Source organism: Kogia breviceps, chromosome 8, assembly GCF_026419965.1.
Source record: "Kogia breviceps isolate mKogBre1 chromosome 8, mKogBre1 haplotype 1, whole genome shotgun sequence".
In the NCBI taxonomy this organism is placed as follows: Eukaryota; Metazoa; Chordata; class Mammalia; order Artiodactyla; family Physeteridae; genus Kogia; species Kogia breviceps.
Genome location: NC_081317.1, coordinates 64593105 through 64617490, shown reverse-complemented (window position 1 = coordinate 64617490; position 24386 = coordinate 64593105). Strand labels below are relative to the sequence as shown.

Sequence of the window (24386 nt, the reverse complement as noted above, 5' to 3'; positions counted from 1 at the left end):
GCCAGGGCTGCATAACACTGACATTTTTATTAGAATTCATTTGTAACAAATGGAACTTGTGTCAGCAAAGAACTGATTTTCATACAGACTTCTTTCGCCACCAATGTAACGAAGTAAGAAAATAAAAAGCACGCCTTTCATTCTGTAAAACATTTACGCGTACTACTAATTAGAGGTAATTGTATTTTTTTTAACAAGCCATTTTACAAGTTTTTTTTTTTTTTAATTTTTCAGTCTATGCATCCAAAACGAGAGCAAAGAATACAACTGTTATTATCTTTGTAAAGACACTCCAAGCTTGGATGGCAAAGCCACATAACAGATGGATAGGATGGATCTGTAGCCTTCTGATCTCTGCTGGAGTATCAGGGCACCCATAAACCCAAAGGAAACCAAAATCCAAAATAGGAAAAGAAAAAGTAATTAAAAATAAAAAGAAAGCCCTAAAGCAAAGCGAAACCAAAAAAAAAAAAAAAATACAAAACAAAAATAAAACCAGGAAAGAAAAAAATCTGTACATTACTGCAGAATTTTTCCTTTCCTGTTTCTATGTTGGGTTATTTACATACACACAAACGAATTTCTGAAGCAGTTTCTTACAGATGGGTTCAAGTAATAACATTATTGGGTGTAGAATCAATAGGGCAGTGCATAGTATAAAGGTATAGAAAGTGCAAAGTTCCCTAGAGGCCCTTCCCTCCCCTGGCTGTCCTCGCCATTGTCTAACCATGCAAATCATTTTTAAAAAAGAGCTAAAATAAAGTTCTGTACAAATCACTTTTTATATATTTTGATTTTTTTTACCTTTGTAACTAATTACAAAATTATACATAACTACACGTACATAGGTAAATAATAGCACCGTACTGGTTATGATGATGAAAATAATTGGAAACTTGAAAGTTTATGGTAATGGTAGATAAAGATGTTTACCTGGGAAAAGAAGATAGAATGGTTGTACATAAAAGCAGAGTGGAATGCACATCAATGACAGTAAGGGAGTTAGCTCTCAGAACAGCTCCTGAACAGTAAGATATCTGGAATAGTCTCCTCCTCGCTTGTCTATGGTATGCATCCTGTTCATTTTCTTCTTGTGATTATTCTCCCCTTTCCCTTTGCCAAATGGGCAGTTTTGGTTTCAGGGAGAGAAACTGCTCATTGGCCAATCGTTCTGGTGTGCAATACACCATCGGATTCTACCTGTCCAACATGGCATGTCTGCATGATGCAATGTCTGTCTGACCCCCTTTGTTTCACTAAACGAAAATCATAGCACTGAGTAATCTGGCACTTGGATAAATCTCCAAAAGATACAAATTAAAAGAAAACAACAACAGACCCACATAGTGCACATTCTTCTCTTGTTCTGATGTAGGTTAGAGAGTCTCATTCTGAGGTAGCCTTCTAGATACTTTTTTTTTTTTTAGTATTATAGTTTTTCTTTTTTTTTTTCTTTTTCTTTCTTTTCTTTTTTTTTTTTACAAAAGTGCTCAAATATGATGCTTGCAAGTGTTTGGTCTCTTGGATTTCATTCTGCTAGTGATGGGAAAATGTAGAAAACAAAAATCCTTCCATGCCAAACATCAATGAAGCTAACATTAAACCAAAATATTTTACCAAAACTCTTTAATAAGAGTTCCTTGGATATTCTGAGTGTTCTTTAAAATCGTGTAAGATATGGCAAACTCATGCCATTGTCCATGGCTTCCTATAGAAATTATGTTGAAAAATTTGGGGGGGGATATATATATACATATATATATATTTTTAGATTTCTCCTTTTAGAAAAATCCTAATGAAATAGTAAATATGTTCAAAGGTGACAATCATGTTTGCTAATAAATTAAGTTTGGTGCAGTTACTGAATGTTCCAGAGCAGATTTGGAAGGGATTACAAATAAAACAAGTAGCTTTTCCTGATGTTGACAATTATGAAAGGAAGAAGGGCCCTGATTATCCAAGTGCTTTGGGCTGGTACAATCACTAACATCCCCGACTTGGTTGAAAACTAGGAATGCATATTATTCAAAGAGTTTTTGTACATGTGGTAAACAGATAATGCTTTAATTGGAAGATAAACACATATGAACAAATAATGAAAATATGAACCAAAAGCTGAAAAGAAATGCTATTAAAATAGGCATCAATTATAAGGCACTCTAAATGCAAAACTAAAACCAAAAGAAAACAAAGTACAGCACTTCCCAGGAATGCTGTATGCCACAAAAAATGTTTCTGACTGAACAGAGTAACATGAGTTTGGCTTTGCCCCTGTTACATATCATAAATGCAAATTTCATAGCACATACTATAGACAATATACAATTGAATACACTGTTTTTTAAACATCTTGATAGCTGATATATTACAACATTCTCTCCTCCTAAAGGGATATGCACTGACCTTTCCCACATGCACACCTCTTAGATATTTAATAATGTTTTATTGCACTAGAGTGTTAGAAATATTGAACTTTGTTGGAAGCCTGGCTAACAAAATAGTATTTGTGAATATGATTGGGGGGTGGGGGGAGATTGGGTAGGAAATTAAGGGGGTGAGGTTTGACAATCACTGATGTGCATTCCTCATTTCCCTTAAAAATTAAAATTTTGTGATATTGAGAAATATCAGTATGTCATAAAATTAATAACAAATTGAAAAAGATGTTACAATAGCTTCTCTACCTTAAAAAATTTAAAAACTAAATCATGGAAGAACTGAATGATAGCTATATCTATCTTTTTGTGGGGACACACTATCTATATATACATAGACACCCCTATAAAATATGGATATATATGTATATATGTTAGCAGCAACTTTATACTTTGCGCCTCCCTGTTGATTCCAAAGAACAAAACAAAGTTCTCTTTGATTATTTGAAGAAAATGGGTACTTTCTCAGCAACGAAAACCAGACAGAAGTGTAAAAGTAATACCAGACGAGACCAATACTGTAGATTAAGAGTATTGCACAAAAATGTGCAAATTTTCCAATTATTTGATATTTCTACAGCAAGGTATCACAGATAACAGTTCTACAGCTTAAAAAAACCTACAATTTGGAAATAAAAAATGAAGAGTTATGTAACTTTTTTAAAATTCACTTTATCGAATGATACATTTTGTTAAAAAAAAAGTTTACACAGTTAAAAATGAAGCACAGGTCAGCAGTATCTTTACAATACTAAAAAACTAAATCAAAGACTTTCTTTTTAAACATTCCCCACCCCCTTTCCCCCTAAAATGTTATCATGAGTAGTATGGTGGGAAGGGGTGATGTCAAAGCAGAGTCCATTTTGTCATGAGAAGCCAGCAAAGATCTTGCCCTGAGCTGCTGCACTCGGGCCATTTCTCTTTGCACCCATCAAGCAATCCTGAACAAGATGGCGGTTCTTTGCTGTGATTTCTTCTTCCCTTTATTTTGAATCCTTGAGGTATCTGTAAATAAAATCCTTCAGATGCCTCATCAGTCAGGACTCTCTTTATTATTTTTCAGGTTAGATTATTAAACTGTGAATTCTTGGTCCACCTGGAAGAGTTTGTTTTTTTAAATTTGTTTTGTGTGTGATAGTCCCACTAAGTGGTTGTTAGCTAGAAGTTAAGAAGGACTTCTCAAATGCCCTGTATGGCTCAGAAGAGACTCCATGGATATTGAAGGGCTTGCAGTAAAAATCCAAAGTGGGTCAGGGGTTTCTACGTTGCATAGTGATCAAAGCTGCCCAGGTACTCTAGTGCGGCTCGATAGCAGAACTGATACTGATCCTGCCGGAGACAAAGCATGGGGAGAAAGAAAAGGGGCCATGAGTACATTTTAACAGAAAAGTGGAAATCCATGTTGGAAGACAAAGTTACATCTAGATGGGGGCAAAATCACTGCTTTTGCCATTCAATTCAATCCAATGACCAATTGTTTTGTTTTGTTTTGAGCAAAGAACCATTAGCCACATGGGGTATTTATTAACTTCACCACTCAATTTGACTAAAAGAGTCTCTTAATTCCAATGTAGTAACAGCTCCTGTGAACATTATCTTCCAGACATATGTGAACTGTTCTCCAAGGATAGTACCAGACAATTACCACCAACTAAACATGGGAACTCCTTATATGTCACAGCCGTCTTTTAAAATTATCTAATTATTTGAGGTAAGTAATTCTCAGTTTGCATATTTAAGAGAGGCCGATGCAGACACATATTGTCCTGAGGAAAATGTGGTTTCATTTATCTTCTGGGCTGTTGCCAAAAACATTTGAATTAAAAAAAAAAATCTTATCAGACAGTAGACCTTGTTGCCTGCAATCAGAATTATTCTCCATTGTTTCTGATGTGTTTATATAAGTGAGGGAAATGGCCAAAAGGTATCGTTGTGATGAACATCAGGCACACAAAGCCGAATACACAGGGCGCTGAACTTTTAGGCTTTTCATCCCTTGAAAATGGCATCACAAGACTGGCTGTCCATGTCAAAAAAATGTGCCATTTGGCCTAATTCAGTGTGATGGCTAGTTAGTTGCCTGTTCTAGAAGGACCCACACTAAATTAAAACAGCATGAAACATGTCCTTTTTCAGACAGGGAAGAACACTGTCAAATGGGAGTAAGTTGGGGCATTATAAAATAGAAAAATTATAATATACAGATGAGAAGGGGTGAGAAAAAGTAGGATTTTCCCTGTAAAAGAAACTTATTTTCAGTAGCCAATGGGGCTGAAAGTAGATAGTTTCTATTTTGCTTAAATGTGCATTTTTCTACAATAAAAATGGTAATGCAAAATAAATGGAGTTTGCTTTTCTATCTTGTCACAGTAAGTTGCTTGGCTAAGTGATAAGGCTTTTTAAACGTCCAATTTCCCTCGTCACCCCCAACACCCATTAAGTTTGTCAGGCTGACATAATGTTTTGAGGATTGCAAGCCAAATGCTTGCACTATTTTGAAATCAAAGCCTGGAAGATACTGTGGGTTATGAATTTAGGAATACATATAAATTGTATAATTTGGTGACCTTTTGAGAAACAGAAACACTATCACTTATATTATCCTTAAAATGAAGTCAGTAGGTCAGATTGGCTAAATCATGAACTCCTGTTATTCTGAAAAATATCAGAATTTTCATATCAATTCTTGGAGTAGAAAGGCTAATTTCTCTAGTGCATATCCAGGATGCAAATATTTAAAAATACCATTATTAAGAAATGAAATATAGAGCAGTTGATAATACCTAGGCATATAGAAGGAGAATGGAGGCATAAAATGGGCCAAGGGTCTATTATATACCAGGTCTATTATCTACCATTGGGCTTTTTACATATATTAAATTCATGTAATGTATATCACATTAATGTACATATATATATATATATAATGAATTATATGAAATTGCCATTTTTATAGGCCCCAAATAGTGACAATTTAACATGGTTCAATCTAATACATCATCTTAGATAACTTCCAAACCAGCTCTAAGACATTGACACTGTCACTCTCTTTACAAAGGGGGAAAATGAGGTTCAAAAATATTAAGCAACTGGATGCTTTTCCTACAGTATTTTCCTGCATTTTGCCTCTGGTGTTGAGAGTCTCTGGACTCTATGAGATCTCGGCAAACAAAATCTATTATTTGGTTCTTGAGATGTGACAAACAAACTCCTGGAGATTTTTCTCACCTCTGTCTGCACCATGGCTGGTCGTTGCGTTCTTAACATTTTGACAGTCTGGAAGATATCTACTACTCCTTCATATCTCATTCTTTCCAAAACAATGCTTAGTGTTATGAAGACTCCAGTTCTTCCAACGCCCGCACTGTCATAATAACAAAGACAACATTACTGGATGAGACATTCACGGTCTTGGCCACATTTGCTTGGAGGTGGACATATGTCCACCAGCTTCCATATTACATTGGGTTCTTCTACAGCAATGTTCAGGAAAATGTGGTGTTGGATTCATGAAATGATTACTCTTAAGACAGTGTGCCATGATAACAGGTGAGAATGAATGTGGAGTAATTAGGATTAAGTCTTATAAAATATAATAACCTTTCAACTGGGATTATTTGTCATTTTGGAAAGGCCCAGGAAACATAAAATAAATGGATAAAAGGAATGGTAAATTAAATATAGACTTATACTCTTCATGCAGATCCTGAAATTGTAGACTTTGCCTGCTTAATATTTTTAAAGTATGAAATAATTCATGTTTTTTGAATTTTATAATTTTATTTATTTTTTATACAGCCAGTTCTTATTAGCTATCTATTTTATACATATTAGTGTATACATGTCAATCCCAATCACCCAATTCATCATGCCACCCCCACCCCCACCCCCACCACTTTCCCCCCTTGCTGTCCACACGTTTGTTCTCTACATTTGAAATAATTCAGATAAGGTAAGACAAACTGGGTGCCTTCACATTTTCCTGTAGTCACTTAAGAATCTGTGCAACATGTCCCATCACCTAGACGTATAAATAAATATGAAGGTATATAGACTATTCAAATTCAGACATCAGTTTTGATATGAGAAAGGAGATTCTATCAATATAACAGGATTTTTGACATGGGATCCTCATTTAGTCTTTGGAAGGGTCTATGAATGTCTTATATGTATGGATTGTGTAAACATATATATATTTTTTCTGTTTCTGAAACTTACAACTTTAACAGATTATCAAAGGGGTCTCTAAACTGGAAAAAATTTTAAAAAGAAGAAAAAAAGTGGTTAAGAGCCACTGAGCTATACACTTATCTACTATTTTTAGATGTTCAGTAGCTAAAACACCAGCATTCTTTCCACCACTTAGCAAGGTTTTGAGTTTCTGTTTTCTTTATTGTTTTAAGATGATTCCAGAATTGTAACAGCAGCAAGAGAAGAAAAATTAATTCATAGCTTTTGTGCTCTTAAGAAGTAGGAAAGCATCTGGAGGTTTAGGTAATGAGGAAAAGAGTGAATAATCTGAAAAATCCCTACATTTTTGGATCCTAATTAAACAGCATGTGTAATGCTTGGGTACAGGCTGTAGAAAATGGATGGATTCATTTACTTGGGGTTGTAGTTGTTATATAAATAGTGTGTCCCTTTATAAACTGGGTTTTCTAAAGAGTCCTAACAGAAATGTAAGTGAAGCTTTAAAATCCGTAGGCAGGTTTTACAAAGTGACTAAGGATAACCAGGAGCAGTCAAGGCTCTCTGTTAAGCTGGAGTAGATGACCTTGAAGGTCCCTTTCAACCTTGAAAGTCTCTTAATCCTGAGAGACTGTGATTTATGATCTTTTTGTTGAATGGTCCAGGTACTCCAGAGTCTATCTTACCTTGATTTCATTGCTCAAATGTAACAAAAATATAGGGTTTCTGGCTTTCTACTAGGTGCTTTCAAGAAAATAACAGACACTGGCCTTATAACTTCCAAATTTATTGACTTTATCATGTTTTTAATAAGCTATACATAAGTGGTATTTTTAAAATATTCCCAGATAAGAGAAGATATCTGGAAGTCTTTAAGGTATATGAATAACATGTCATAGTATACAAAGGAGTCTTTGTATATACTCTATATACAAATAATTTTGTGACAAGAGCAATGAAAAGAGACACATTTATTTATACTTATGGGAATGCCTGAAGTTAAAGAAAAATGTGTTGAACATATTCTTTTCTTTATAGCTTATACTGGAAAATTTGGATTAGGATTTGGGCAAATTATGTGGGAAATTAAGGGGGATATCCAGGTAATTCAAGTCCAATATATATAGCATCCACTTTGTCTCAATATCAAGTCCATGCATCATTTCCTACATGTTCTTCAGTGGTCTAGAGCAAAGAATTTTGGATAAACTCAACACATAGCAAATGTGTATAAATAAGGTCTGCTTCTCATATAATAGCACACTGTGTGTCCCAGAAGGGGTCTTGGAGATCAGCTGAGAAAACTGAGGTCTAGAGAAATTTCCCTACTGTCATAGAGCTACATGATGATAGAAGTGGGACTAGAGCTCAGATGTTTTGAAGCCCATGTCTAATATTTCTCCTGTTTTGAGACCTGTCTCCCATATCACTAAGAACTGTAGTTTGGGATTTTGGGGGGTAAGCAAAGTAAATTTTTTAATAAACTCTTTCAAGATTTTGACCATAATGAGATTACAAACTGAAACTAAAAAAAATTAGGTGAATTCGTTTTGGGGTTTTTTTTGCGGTATGTGGGCCTCTCATTGTTGTGCCCTCTCCCGTTGCAGAGCACAGGCTCCGGACACGCAGGCTCAGCGGCCATGGCTCACGGGCCCAGCCGCTCCGCTGCATGTGGGATCTTCCCGGACCGGGGCACGAACCCGTGTCCCCTGCATCGGCAGGTGGACTCTCAACCGCTGCGCCACCAGGGAAGCCCTAGGTGAATTCCTTTTGCTAGAAGGTTTTTGCATAGTAACTTCCAAAAGCACTAAATTTATGGTGAGTGTCCTTTCTGAACTGTTTACTTGCTATTTCTATTAGCTTCAATGACTTGAATTATAAAATGCTGTGGAAACTATTGAAAATAATTAACTTGAAGGTGCTTCATTTTCTGATATAGCAACAATTTTCAAGCAAATTGCAATTTTAACTGAGGTACCATTCTAATCACTTATTGACTGAAAAGAATTAGTATTATTAAGGCTTAATAACTATTTATGGTTTTCTCAAGAAGGCAAACACAGGAGAAAGATACAGAAACACAGTTATCAGGGTGATGCTATGAAAGCAAAACAAGTAAGGCATGATAAACTGAACAAATTATCACTCAGGGATGTACAAACAATTCCTGTTATGGTAAAACAGGCAAGGAAAACACAGTTTGGTTCTTTGTTACAAGAGGCAAAATTTGAAGATAAAAATCTTCCTCTGATTATTTTCACTTTGTGGAAAGAAAGAGAAATGAGTCCTTGCTTTAGGGTTTACAATACACTTCTGAGAAAAATAAAAATAAAATTTCAGTTATGCAGATTCACAGTAAACTGGTACCAACAATGAACAGACTACAGTACATACTTTCAAAGTTATCATTGCATTCAGCACAAATGGAAATTCATCATTCCTGATTCTCACCTGCAATGGACTGAAATGGGTCCATCTTGGCCAAACTGCTCTTTTGTTTTATGGACTTGGCCAATGAAGTCAATAAATCCTTCTCCAGACTTTGGCACTCCTTGCTCTGGCCAGTCAGTGAACTGGAACTGCCTCACAGTTCGGGACTGCCCGTCCTTTAGAGAGAAAGCCACGTATCCAACCGCAAAGGAGGACGCCAGGAGGATTCAGCCAGTGCACAGACCACAACAGCAGGCATGATTTTTTCCAAAAAAGGGAAAAAAAAAAAAAAAGGGAAGAAAAAGTTAGAAACATGTTTAACTAGAAAATTAGTCAGTTAGTATCTTACCTGCTATTAACACTGTCTACATTCACATATATTTAAATTGCAAATTTATTTACTCTCACAATGCCCATTAAAAACCTGAGCTCTCATAAAAAGCCACCTAGTTCCGATATTAGTAAATGCTCTGAGCCCCAAAGTTCGCCTTCAAAACCAAAGTGGAACATATACACTCCATTTCAAAATTTTCAGAATCCAGTAACTTCTTAATACTGAAAGGAACATCCAGGCAAGTCATCCAGACCAGAGATTTTGCTATTATCATGATACCTTCACATTTGCTGTGTTTGCTTATTTGCAACATTGTCAAATGACAAATAGTGACACTGAAAGAATCTGATGCAAATTGGGTAGCTGTTGTTAACCTGGATGCCCCACACGTCTCAGAGGTATACTATTTCTAGCCAAGGCAGTATACACAGCGTGTACCAGGCGACTGTGCTATTGAGCAGGAAGTGAAGTGTCCCTCAAGGAGATAGGAGAGATTATTAGTAAATAAATGCTATTTTCTGAAAAAGGGCTCTTCCTGGCTGACCACAGGAACTGAGGTGTCTGTGCGGGGCTTTAACACAGACAAACCAAAAGCTAGATATAGGAGCAGTCTATCTTTCCTAAAGTGATTAGGCAAAGTTACTCTGATTCATGAAGTATAAATGGTTTCAAAAGAAGAAACTAAGGGACTTCTGATTCCTTCTGGAATTGTACAGTGTTTCTGGAAGCACAACAAAATCAGAAGGGACCCTCTGTTTACAGAAGCAGGAATAATGATTAAGACCATCAACTTTCTTCCCTGAATCAACAGAGAGAGAGAGAACCCAAATTCTAAGTTTACAGGGGCTGATTCTATTTGAGGAGTCCCTGTTCCTAGTTAAGGCTTCAATTTGGTCCTCCTTTACACTTTTGTAGCAACTCTCTCCACATTAAAGTCCTTTTGGATACAGAGGTGCAAGTTCCCAAGATTCTGGTTAAGTAGACAGAGACCCAATCTTTCTCATTCAGTTATATGGAGAACAGGGGATGGCCCAACTTGAGATGGACACACATCAACCAGCCTGGTGGTTTCCATACGAACAGGGCATATTCCCGACTGGAATCATTTGGGAATCGAAATAAATTGGGAGATCACATCACGTTTGTGAGAATACTGAGGAATATGAAAGTAACTGCTTGGCCCCATAACAAACTTATGGATGGTTGGTACAGGAAGGGAAGCCAGAGGCTAGGTAATACAGATTTGTCTTCCTCTGATTGTCCTGGGGATTTCATTTCTGACCATAGTTGTTTTTAACAGCATGTGTACAAACCTTTACGATTTGGAGGAGAGACCACCTGACTCCGTTTAAAGGTTACATGTTTAACAATCCTGTATTCTCAAGTGCCAACTTGCTTTCTAAACTGGGAAGCTGAGATTAGAAACATACTAGGAGCATAACAGCAAATGCTATGGCAGCTAAGAAAATTATACAATCACAGGGAGGCTTCAAAACAAAACATATGAACAAGTTCCTGCTTCAGTGTATCTTGTCTCTGCCATTTGCAGAGCCTGGCTCCTACACTTTGTCGTCAGAAATGGTTGGTGAGTTTGCTTGGAATTCACTCAGAGTTTTCACTCACATATCTAGCTTCATATTCTGAAAGGGCATGCTTTTTCCTTTTTTTTTTTTAAACAATGGGTCACCAAGGCATGCTTTCTTGGGCAACTCAAAACGAGACCTAGGGACTTAACTGCTGTCTTGAGTATAGTCACCTTCAGAGTAGTTAAGACTTCAGACTTTCTGGGATTAACAGGTCTGTCACCTGGGCCAAGCAGCCTGCTAACCAATTTCGCTTTCACTTTAGGTCAACAGCCAGGGCCAGGCTTTGGGGATTAGTAGACAATCTCTAAACATGAGTCTTGGTTGAGAAAGCTGCTTTCCAAAAAAACACAATGGATCAAGTAAATAGCTCTACCCTACAGTTTCATTCAACCCACCCACTGTGACAGTTCCAAAAACAAAGCGGGGCTTTGGACTGACCCCACTCTCTCCTAAGATGTGTTTGTAATCATGGTTTGAAAGTGGCCAAAGGCAAGGATATTAAAGTTTATGCATAGAACATCTTACATCAGGGCTGAACCTTACACTCAGCAATCTAGATAAGAAATGCAGAATGAAAATTAGCCAACAAGGGTCATGGGTGCACAGCTCTCACGGACAGACACATTAGCACACCGAGGAATAAACCATGCCAGGAATCATATTAGAATGTGTAAAGCTTGTCAGATTCTTCTAAAGAATGCCATTTGCTCAGCAATTTTAAAATCATACCAAATTAACCTCCAAGCCAACATGACCTAAAGGACTTAGCAAAACAACAACATATTTACAGCCTCAAGTAATGAAGAAGTCAAAAAAGCTCCAAAGAGAATAAGCTGAGGAGGTGAATGTAAGCGCAGCCAACCAATCAATAAATGCTTCCCGGCACACACACTCACCAAGCACGTCCCCAAGGTTGGGCTGCCAGATGCTACATTTGAATGTGAGCCAAGCCTGGGTTTGTGAGAAACCTTACAGGACAGGAAAAGTTACTCTTATATTAAAAAAAAAAAAAAAAAAATTCCTCCAGGATGAGTGATTTCTTTTCACTTTGGGAGTATGGTCACTTGGCAAATATTTCTCCCAGGGATGCATTTTAGACTACTTTTCAGTTAATGGTTAAGAGCATAAGACTGTGCCAACTTACCCTGGCATCTGTGACCTTGAATTCTCTTAGTATATATTGTGGCATGTTGTACTCAGCCATGGGATCTACAACAAAGTACTGGTATCTTGCAGATCGTTCTGCTGGCCAGTACTGGTGACATTTCTCCTAAAAAAAAAAAAAAGATTAATGTCAAGCTATGTAAAGTATAAATAAAGTTTTGTTCATCATGTATCTATATATTTAATGTCTTTCACTAATACAGTTTTAGAATTTAAGGTGATTTCAATCGCATATGACTCATTTTCTCTTTGAAACCATAGGTTCCCTGAGGATAGGGAAATCATGTGGTTCAATATTTGTGCATGTTATCAAGCATAGTACTTGGCATATAGTAGGTGCTTAATACACATCAGTTGACTGAATTCTTCAATAGGGTAAGCATCTTCATACTTACAAGTTAGACAATTAATTACATCAGTCCTCAGACATAATGCTAGTCACGTTAATCATGCATTGATCAACACTGTGTTTTGGAATGAAGAGAACCATCAAGTGTGAACACAGAAAGAAACCTCTGAATTGACCTGGTCCAATCTCCGTCAGCTGAAGAACCTGGAGCCCAGGCAGTTTTAATGACTTCAATAACTAAACCAGAAAAGTCAAGTCACTTTCCTAGTTTGGTATTTTTTCACTCTCTCTGTGGGCTCTAAAAAGTTGGGTTTTGGATGCATCTCTACCATTGAGTTTATACAAAGACGAGAAAGAAAACGTCTCAAGCACATATGGCAGAATGCTTGTATCTATTGAATCTAAGTGGTAGGTCCTTAGGTGTCTCCAAAGCTATTTTATATATTTTTCAGAAGAATCAGTTTTTAAAAGTAAAGCTGAGGTTACCAGATTATATCCTTAGAAAAACTATGTAACTTTCCAACAGTTTAATGGGAGTGGAAGATGAGCAGGTAAAAATTTGCTTCAGAGATGGAAAAAAGTCAAGTTCCTTCATACAGGATAATGATGGCACACAAGCTCTAGCTTGCCCAGAGCGAAAGGAAGTAAGAACATGGAGAGTCAAAACAAGTCAGACGTATTTGTCTCTATGATTGTGTTTCACTGGAACACAGTACCAGTTCTTTCTTCAAAACACACAAATGAAAGAACTTGATATGGCTTTGCAAGTTAAAATTCAACACAGTAATGAATGGCCCAGAACATGTCCGGAGTACCCTGTGTTTCAAAGAAATGACGCTGGCACTCGGGTTTTTAAAATGAAATCCTCATTTCTCTTGTGGTTTGAGTGTCTTATAAGGAGACACTCACTCGGCCCATCTCACGCAGCTTGGTGAGCATCACAACGATGGTGGAATTGTGCTCCCAGAGCATCCGCCAGAAGTCTTCGGTGGTCTCCGCCAAGGGGCCCTGGGTAGCGATGTAAGCTTTCTGTTGTCTGAATCACAGAGAGTGAAAATAGCATGTTAAAGTAATCAGAAAACATGCAAAGCCTTCGCATTTGATATGTAAACATCAAACCAGGTAATTCAAAATGAAAACATTATTAATGCTATTGCAGTAAATTCCCATTAGGATTGTGTAATCAAATAAGAACATTTAATACATTTTGGGGATTCTGCAAAAGAAATTGCTTTGTTAATATTATGATGTATGTCTTTATCATTGTTTTTTATTTATTTATTTTTTGCGGTACGCGGGCCTCTCACTGTCGTGGCCTCTCCCGTTGCGGAGCAGAGGCTCCGGACGCGCAGGCTCAGCGGCCGTGGCTCACGGGCCCGGCTGCTCCGCGGCATGTGAGATCTTTCCCGACCGGGGCACGAACCCGTGTCCCCTGCATCGGCAGGTGGACCCTCAACCACTGTGCCACTAGGGAAGCCCTATAATTGTTATTTCAACTTCAGAGCAATGCTAATAGCTCAATTTCATGTGTCATACAAATCACTTAAGAAACAGTTGTGCAGCTTCATTTCGTAGAAAGGACTCTTACACAGTCTATTACATTTATATAATATGGTACAAACAGTTTCTTTATGAACTCCTTCCACATCCAAATGACTTCTGAAAGAAGAGTGCACATGGACAGATTAAAAACTCTGACTGCTGCTTCTTACTCCTATCTAACATAATAAAAAAGCGAATACCAAGGGACTGAATGCTGACCTCTGCGGAAAGAAAACACTTTGAATTGAGATGAAATTCATTCTGGCTGTGAAACTAGGGCACATGTAAATAGCAAGGCTTTGGACCGTCAGGGGAGCAAGAGTGTATACCTGTATCCATCAATAAAGCTGGCATTGATGTAATCAGATCCTTCTACGCCCCGGATAGGCTGCAGGCATACCCTTGTGGATTCATATGGCATAATATTAACAAGGCGATTTTTGAATTTATTACATGGAAGATTGGCACTGATGAATCTTGAGGTGTGAGCTTTTGAACTGGCTAGACGCTGTTGTAGGAACAAAGAAAAAAATCAAAGATAATTTTAGCCTGTAGCGTGACTTCAGCGTACCCAAGATTCTCTCATGAGATACACAACTTTTGTTTGCTTTTAAGCGAAGGACTCTTCCAACTGTACTGCTTTTCACTTCTACCTAATGACTCCATATAGACCATGGAAGTTTTAAATATTATGTTCTGAGAGTATGATCTCTCCATTTAAATTAGGGTACAAAAGAGCTCTAGGTATTATCAGGAAGCAAAGGATAGAAAAGGGAAGGAGGAAGAAAGTGTTTTACAGTCAGACACCTGAGGGAGAAGGTCAGGTGAATCTCGTAACTTCACAAATTTGAAAGGTTCAGAAGGACAATTCCAGAATGACTGTTCCTGAATTACCACATCACATCTAATATCATACCTTAAATTCGAGCTCCATCCCTGTGACATTCTCTCCTGTTTCTCTTTGTGTCAGCTTCTGAATGTAGGCATACAAGTTTCTAGCCGGCACTTCGGTATCCCCGCAAGTCACTGCCTCCGACAGTGCATCGTGGATAAAGATGTACTGGTCTTCTGTCTGAACCATGTAATTCCTCTGGGCTCTCATTAAAGTTACATGGCCGTAAATGTCTACAGTTTTTTCATGCTTTATTCTTTCTAACATGGCGTCTATCACAATGAAACAGCCAGTTCGGCCAACTCCCGCACTACAAGGAAAACAGAGAAAATAAAGGTCCAAATGAATCTCTTGGGGAACCAACACATCATAACATTATTCTCATTACTTTTAATTAACGACATTTTAAATCCATTAATTCTACTCAAATAGCTACTGTGATGATTTGGGGGCATTCTAAACCAAAGTGTAGGGAACAAATTAACAAGTAAAAGGTGATTGGTTTCAAAATGTAAAATTATTAAATCTATAATTACTATGCTCCTTGATCATGTAACACAAAGCAGACATTAGTTTGAAATTATTATGAAAAAAACACATTTAGGCTTTTTACATTAAAAGATATTTTAAAAACTGGTCAAGATCGAACTAGGCTTTATCTTTTTACAAACTATTTCAGTCGATTTTAGTTCAATTTATTTAAAAAAAGGAAAAAGAAAACTAGTAAATCATTCAACCTGAAACATTTCACACTCTAAAACTCAGCAAGGAAGTTTTAAAACCAATCTAGTGGGAAGTATAGAATTAAAATATTAAAATGTTGCTGCATACTCAAAATAGTGCAGTGTATTCTCAATGGAAAGAAATTCTTAGTAAAAAGCAATCACTAACGAGTGTGGGTGTGCTTCTTGCTTTTACTCCTTTTTCTTCCAGAGTTGAATGTATTTTGAAATTTCAGGTAAAATTCAAGTATTCTGTGTGGGAAAATAAAAGCCTCAGTCTTTGTTACTGAAGAAGCTCTGAGGCATTTTTTAAAAACTCCATTACTTATATGGACTTATGGGTTGTTCTCCAGTTGGTGGGAACTGATTCAAAGAAGAGGAGGTGAGAGATCAACAAAGCACAGTGACAAGTTCTGCCGTCAAGGAGACAACCTAATTCACTGAACTGGATTACAGAGTCAGGTGGTTGGAACATTGGAATTTCCTCGAGTGTGGGAAAGAATACTAACAAAATAACACATCTGTGTTCTTAAATCCAAGGTAAGCCTTTTATTGTCTCTAATTTTATCAAACCCTTTTGGCTGAGTCCACTTATGTGTCACATATGACTGAATCCAAATGTTTTTCTCCTTCTGATCATGGATGCTTACCTGGCTGGGAAACATGTAATCAACAGGAATAGGTATATATCAGCACCTTAGACACCAAGCAACAGACAGCCTCCTTCATTCACTACGTGCCAGTGTTCCCCGTCATTTGTATTTCTATGTGCTCATTTATTTGTCCACCTGTGCACTGATACATCCATCTCTTCATTCAATGAGCAGTGAAGTACTTTGCTAAGTAACATAGGGGTTACAACATTAAAGGTGACTTAGATCCTACCTAGAGCTCAGATTATCAACGGAGATAATACTTTACATAAATATTTATAACACAAGAAAAAAAAAAGGTGTGTTGGTTTGTGGATGATGCGGCATTTGAAAGACAGGAAGGATGGGGAACTGAGGAGACTGAAATAGCAAAAGAAATAGAATGGCTCTGGGAGCTGCACATAAAATTTTCATAGGCCTAGTGAAGCACCAGTGCAAGGGATGTACCAAAACTTCATATAAATGAGTTTAATGAGCACTAGCGTACCTGATTCAACTGCCAAGTGGCTGTAGGTGGTAAGTGAGCATTTGGTAACAAATATTACCTTTATGTGACTACTGAGCAGCATAGATCAAACCCAGCCTCCACATAGGCAGCCCTGAGGTTCAGATACTAGTTTACGCGGAAATAGGATATAACCACTATTTAAAAATTGTTTACTTTTTTTGTCTTGTCAGATGTAAAAACTGTCAGTATCTAGTCAGAGAGCCTCTGGATACTGACTCTAAGACTCCATTCAGGGTTTAAACCACAAAGTGACATGACATTGAAGTGTAATGCAAAAGCCTTCGGGAAAAAGAGTCCGAGAGATGATAGCACATTTCCGAGCACAAAACGATTAGAAACCTGATGCACTGTGATCCACAAAGTCCCATTTTCTTTAGTTAGTTTTACCAGAGAAACCTGTAAGATGGCAAGTTTTCCCTTACACTCCCCACCTTCTCCCTCCCCCATACCCCCAGCAGGATTATAATCACCCTGTGTCCCAGATCCCTGTTGTCTTAAATACCACCCTACAGTCCCAGTCACATCGTATTATTAGTTAGTCTGGTAGGGGCCATTGTCTGCAAATAATGAGAATATCTTGAGAGCAGGAACTGCATTTTCTGTTTTCTGTGCCCTGCACCAAGCATGCAGTCAATGTGCAATAATGTTTGTGAAAAAGTGAATGAATTAGTGACTGGAATGAGAGGCCTTGTATAATGAGCATCCTATCCAGATTTGGTAACAGGATCCCTCAGTCAGTGAAAGAAATCCTACATTTGATAAAGGTTCAGAACTGTGTGGAGAATACGTGAAGACTCCACAAAGTGTCTGATAGGGAAGAGGGAGACAGGAAAATGCTTTGAGTGGTTTCCACATCTTGGTCTCCTGATAAGCCATCACATTGCAAATAAAGAAACGAGGTAAGAATTAGCCTGGAAGACAGAGGCGGCCTCCACATTTGGTGTGTTCTAAGACTAAGTAAATCTTTTTCCTTCTTCTGTGTTGTCTTTCTAATTGTGCATTACTTCCATCTAGATACAATTTCATGCATTTCTGCCTAGTGGAAGACACACTGTAAGCCATATAACTGAACCCTATGTATCAAGTCAAATCTAGACAATGGCAGGAATATTTTCTCCAAATATGCATCGGGGGCCATTCCAAATGTCTGGATGATGCATGGTTCTATATTCTGGCAAAAAGATACTACAGAATCTTGCAAAATTGGTAGGGATAACTCCAGACCCTAACAATATCAACCTCTTCATGGTGATGATAATTCTTTTTTTTTTTTTTCCAAAAAAATGAGGAAGGAGAAAAATCAAACATGTGCCTATGTCTACCTCATGAATTGTGGGAAGAAAAGAAACAAAGAACAGAGGCTATGACTTGTGCAAAACTTATTTTTTCCTCCTCCAAACACAAAATATTGTTAACAGCCCAATCTTGCTGTTCATATGGAAGAGAGGGAAGAAAGTGTCCCCTGGAACTTACATGTTACCTCTTTTCTATGATGAGGAGTTCTTGGGGGTTTTAAATGTTAGAGGTGTCTCTTAGCTTGAAGCAAGACCATGAGGTTCAAAATACTTTTTCCAGATACCAGTGGCTGGGTGTCCCTGAGACAGTCACTTAACCTCTCGTTTTTCTGTTGTTCTTAAATCATGATAGTGATAATTAACTCATTAATTATCTAGTAAGTTTTAAGGCTGAATTAAACATATAGAGTGTTTTGCAAACATAAAGAAAGATGCAGTCGCTTTGTAGGTACAAACTCCATGTAAAAATTCTACCTCTAAAGCTGACAACAAGAAATAGGAAATGTTAATGCCGGGAAATTTTTGATAGAATCACCACAGGATCATTTGAGATCAGGCTTTCAAAATCTTGCTTTAATCTACCCCCTCAAGCTTTTCTTCCTTTCCTCCCCATATTTCCAATAATAATACCTTACATTTGAGGAAGTTTCTGCTTTCACACATATTCTCAAGGTAAATGAGATGGCAGTGAAACGCCTTCTCACCACAGGGCTTGGCGTCCTGGAGGTATTCAGCATATGTCTCTCAGTTTCCTTTCCCCTTCAGTGATTCACAACATTCAGGAACTTTCCTGAAGTCGTATAGCTAATGGTAAATGGTCAAATAGGGACTCCAATGCAGGTTCTGAGATGGTAAACTTTAGCACCACATTTCAGGGCATCACCATTACTTCACATGTCTTTCTGCCATCTGGGTAAGCAACAATTGCCAAATATGGAAACTTTCTTGTGACCCATCCCTCTATAACATTCCTTTAACAGTGTTTAACTATCCCTAATGAAAGTTCCTTGAAAAGCCTTTCTTCCTTGGTTTCTATGACTCTGATTGAGGGATTATGATGAACATCAGATACTCCCCTTTGGGTTTATGGTAGGAAGGGAGGAGATTTTATAATGACCTCAAATACAAAATAACCTGAAACATGTTGCATATGAAATTAGCCAAAAAGATCTGTGTGACTCACGTAATGGTTCCATTGACTCTAGGACAGGGTAGAATTTCTATCACGGTGGAAACCAAAATCAAAGATAAAAAACTCTGGGCTTCCCTGGTGGCGCAGTGGTTGAGAGTCTGCCTGCCGATGCAGGGGACACGGGTTCGTGCCCCGGTCCGGGAGGATCCCACATGCCGCGGAGCGGCTGGGCCCGTGAGCCATGGCCGCGGAGCCTGCGCGTCCGGAGCCTGTGCTCCGCAACGGGGGAGGCCACAGCAGTGAGAGGCCCACGCACCGCATTAAAAAAAAAAAAAAAGATCAAAAACTCTAAATGTCATCTTCAGAAATCTACTGGCAGCTCTTTAGACTGTGCCTCCGTATGTAATGTTTTTTTCTATCGGATCCCTGTGTTTCTCTAATTTACATATTTCTGCCAGCCCCCCAAAATGGAGATAATATCCCCAAAGTTCTGTCCTCCTTTCTCTCATTCTCCTTCATGGTTCAGCAATAATCTTCAAACAAATGATACCTAAAGTAATAGCCCTTTCTTTGAGCATAAGGGAGACCTATATTTCAAACTGCTCCCAGGTTTCTCTAGAAATAAACATATACCAAGAATAATGAACATCTTCTCTGCTCAGATGTGCTCTTCCCACTCTCACTGTCCTTGTCATTCGGGTCTAAAATGTAAGGATCAGCTTGCATTGTTTTTGCCTTTTGCCCTGCACAATAACAAATTATACATTTCTATGCATTCCGTTTCTCCAGTTTCATTCCTCTATCCATCAGTGGTGTGCCAGAGCTGGCAAAAGTCAATTGTTAAAGTCTCAGAAATCCTTTATTAAAAATAAAGGTAACACTCAAAATACATTGCTTCTTAATTATTTTACATTTATGCCCTTCAGGTGAAAATATTATATAATGGTATGCTACTGAGTATATCTCCCCAGCTTTTGGATTCAGTGACGTCACATTTGTAGCCTGGGATCAGCCACTGTGGGAGTACTTACACCAAGGTAATTGACCAATACTATTCCCTACCTCCAACCCCTGCCACCCGAAGCTGGTGGTTACATATTACCAGCACACAGACTATCCTAATTCATCTATTCCTACCACCACCCAGGGACAGACAGGAAATGCTCATTACTTTGTTCTTCCATCCTCATTTGCTATACTATACTCTTTCCTAGGATTCTGCAGGCTATTTTCCCACAAATATTTACTGAGTGCCTATCGTGTGCTAAGATATCGGGGAAGTGGTGAACAAAACAAACATCATCCTTGCCTCATGGAGATGGCAGTGTAGTGGGGGAATTTGATATTAATAATCATATGAATAAATATATAATTATAAATCTCAACAACTGTTGTGAGGTAAATGTGTAGAATCCTGGAGGAGCACCTTTGAGGAAGTGTCATTTAAATTGATATCTGTTAGGAACTGGACTGAATCTCCTCAAAATTCATATGTTGAAGCTCTAACCCCCACTGTGACTGTTCAAAAATAGGGTCTTTAGGGAGATAATTCAGGTTAAATGAGGTCATAATGGTGGGTCCCTAATCCAGTAGGGCTGGTGACCTTGTATGAATATAAGAGGCTCCAGAGATCTCTCTCTCTGTGCACAAGTATGCAGGAAAGGCCGTGTGAGGACACAGCTAGAAGGCGACTATGGTAAATTAAGCCAAGAAGAGAGGTCTCACCAGAAACCAACCCCGATGGCACCTGAGTCTTGTACTTCTGGCCTCCTCAACTGTGAAAAAATAGTTATATTATATAAGGCACTCAGTCTGTGGTACTTGTTATGGCAGCCCTAGCAAACTAATACAGTACCTAAAGGGCAAGGAATGGTTTGCTGTGTGAAGATGGGTGGGAAAGCTTTTGAGGAGAAAGAATATCCCAAGAAGAGACCCTGGAATGGAAAATAGCTTAGTATATTGGAGTAATTAAAAGAAAGCCAGGGCGGCTGGAAGGCAGTGAGGGGAAAAAGGGCATGTTCTACACATTTATTTTCCATTTTAAGGATTGTTTAAAATTTTTATTACATCTATAACTCTATTAACAGCAATTGTTTAAAATAATTCTGTTTTACTTGTTCAGTTTACCTTTATGACATGGCTCATCTATTCTTGAGTTCTTTATTTTGTTACATTTATTGGTTTGCTAGAATACGTCTTTGAATAATGCTTCATATAAAATATGCATGGGTAGTATTATTTCTGATGTCATATATCTGAGAAGCTCTTTATTTGTCTGTACATAGGGCCAGCAACTTGGCTATGTGTACGATTATTGGGCTCCAATATTATTTCCTCAACTCTAAATATATTGCTCCACGGTCTTCCTTTGTATTTTGAAGAAGTCATAGGCCAGTCTTATGTTTTGTCTTTTAGTAGCAATTTTACCCCAAGTGCTTGTGCATTTTTTCATTAACTTAGAGGTTCAATAATTTCATGTGGATGTGTATTAGGCACTGGTCCCATCATTAAATCTGCATGGCTCTCAGGTAATAACAATACTTTTACTGTAAGAGTCACAGCTTTCCCTCAGAACCAGGAAAATTAAACATATTTTAAGCTTTCCCACCTCTGGGCTTTTGCTTATGCAGGCACTCTGTCCTCCTTATTGTGTCCACATGTTGATATCTACCTTCCTTCAAGACTCAGCGCACATGCTGCATCCTTGATCAAGATTTTACCCTTGGTTTATTTCTCTTTGGATCCTTATGACAATTTATACCACGTTATTGGCAACTGCCATACCTTATTTTTGTTTTCTGGTTATTATCTTTATGCCAGTTGATACTCTCCTTTAGGGGAAGAACAACAGCTTCCTTGTCTCTATTGCGTTTGACAGTTTCAACTGGCAATTTCCATGCCAGGGAACTCAAAGGTGCTCAACTTGAGTTGCAAATTTTTTTTTTTTTTTCGCGGTACGTGGGCCCCTCACCGCTGTGGCCCCTCCCACCACGGAGCACAGGCTCCGGACGCGCAGGCTCAGCGGCCATGGCTGACGGGCCCAGCCTCTCTGCGGCATGTGGGATCTTCCCGGACCGGGGCACGAACCAGCGTCCCCTGCATCGGCAGGCGGATTCTCAACCACGGAGCCACCAGGGAAGCCCGAGTTGCAAATTTTTTAAAAACGTAAGTTTAAAAAATATTGTCTTCTCCTGGATCAATAACATATACAGGAACATTCCCCCAAAGGCCCCTGCATGAGAGTATTCCTTTGATACATGTTTATAAAGATAAAGGGAGTTCTTATGACTTGATGAGATGGAAACAACCTGTGCTTATGTTTTACTCCAGTTGCTCATAAATAACAAACCTCAGGCACCACATTTTTCTTAAGAAATTGAACGTTGAACATTCAGAGCTTTTAAAAGAATGCCAGCCTACTTTTGTTTGAATTTCCAAGTTCCCGCAGCAGCACATATTTTACTTCCTTCTCTAATTTGCTCTATTTTTCACCCATCAGTATCTGAGTGCAGGGCACCTCTCAAAATGAAGAATTGTAGTTCTAAAAGCAAATGCATCTTTCTTTGATCCTGAAAAACTTAGCTCCTCATAGCGGCGATAATGATGGAACCCTATTTAGTGCTGTTTGTTTTTCATCATTTCAACAGCCTTCAACGTGAAACATGATAAGAACAGCAAAACTGATAAACCACCCTTATTTTTATCTGTATTCTGTCAGAGTAGTTGCCAAGCACAAAGACAGATTTTTCTAAATATCTTTGGGAAAAAAGAAGAGTGCATAACCCTGTGCTTCAGGCTGAGGCCAGCACAATTCGGGACATTTATTATGTTACAGAAAATTCCAGCAAGAAGGGAGAAGGACAGCACTTTTAAATCGAGTCTAGGATTAGGTTGGTCTCTGTTACCCTTGGAGTAAAACCAACTTTCTAAGTTACCTTCGGGTGAGGACAATAATTCCACTAAGGTAAACCAAATTACTGACAAACTTTTGCCTTAAAAAAAGAAAAAAAAGTTTCAGTGAGTGATAGACATTCCAGTGTTTGCAAGCTGAAAAACTAGGCAATCCATTAAACAAATACGCCTACTAGGAAATTGTTATTACTTCACTATTATCATTCATCCAGTTACAACATTTGTTTTCGATTTCTAAAAACATGATTGAGTTAGTCCCAGGAGTTGAAATATGCTTAATGTCCCGTGATGCGATACGGTAGTAATGTGCAAAAGGAAAACATTAAGAGGCACAAGGGGGCTATTTTGTACTAAAATCATTCTGGGTATGTGCTTAAAAGTTGGCTTTTCTGATTAATCTGGTGGAGTTTTAATGCTGACCCTTTACTGATACTTCAATGATATGGCAAAGAAAGACAACAGAATTAGAAGATTTTACAGATCATTTAGTTGGGTGCAAAGACAGTACAATATGGCCCCCAAATCATGGTGAGCATTTCATACATATATCAGCTCGTACTTTGATCGGATATTATAGTTCAGCTATAAAAAGAATGGCATTTATGAACTGCAAGACTATTAAAAAAGGAATCTAATAGAATGGATTGAGTTTTATGACCGAGGTTTACAAGATTAATCAGATGACTATCCTGCTAAAACTGTGATGTGATCCTGATATGACTGCTGTTTTGAAACTCTTCTCTTTTTTGACAAAAATTAACATTTAACTTAATATACAGCTATACTGGGCATCTCTAGAATATTTAGGGCTCTCTACAAAAAACAGACCCATAAGTATTTTAGTATTACATCCTCTGGCATCTCTTTAGAATGACCAGAGAAATTAAACAGATTTCTTGGATATAAATATTCATCTGCCTAATTCACTTTTAATTATTATTATAAAATAAAAACTAAAAAGATATTTTTGGACAAACTGTCATTGAAATGCAGTAGAATATATCCATGCTATTAAGTAGTTGTTTGCGAGGGCAATTTTGCAGTGTTTGTTAAAATTTAAAATGCACACATCCTTTGACACACACTACTAGAAATCTTTCATGGAGGTATATGTACACGTATGCACAGAGAGTTTTAGAAAGTGATTTTCATTGCAGCATTATTTGAAATAGCAAATTATTATAACTAAGGAAATGGTTAAATAAACTACAAATATACATACATATAAATACTGAGAATGCTAT

General features: G+C 37.9%; 1 protein-coding gene across 48 annotated transcripts in view; it reads right to left on the bottom strand.

Annotated features, from left to right (window-relative positions):
• Window positions 1-528: 528 nt before the first annotated feature.
• Window positions 529-24386, bottom strand: part of PTPRD (protein tyrosine phosphatase receptor type D) — a 2126684-nt gene continuing 2102826 nt past the window's right edge. For all 48 annotated transcript variants that reach the window (XM_067041519.1, XM_067041520.1, XM_067041558.1 and 45 more), the window contains 7 exons: window positions 14945-15230; window positions 14358-14536; window positions 13396-13522; window positions 12118-12243; window positions 9075-9229; window positions 5664-5799; window positions 529-3764 (listed from right to left, as the gene is read on the bottom strand). In XM_067041519.1, the coding sequence (XP_066897620.1) occupies window positions 3696-3764; window positions 5664-5799; window positions 9075-9229; window positions 12118-12243; window positions 13396-13522; window positions 14358-14536; window positions 14945-15230 (1078 nt within the window). In that variant the 3' untranslated portion in view covers window positions 529-3695. The remainder of the gene's footprint in view (window positions 3765-5663; window positions 5800-9074; window positions 9230-12117; window positions 12244-13395; window positions 13523-14357; window positions 14537-14944; window positions 15231-24386) is intronic.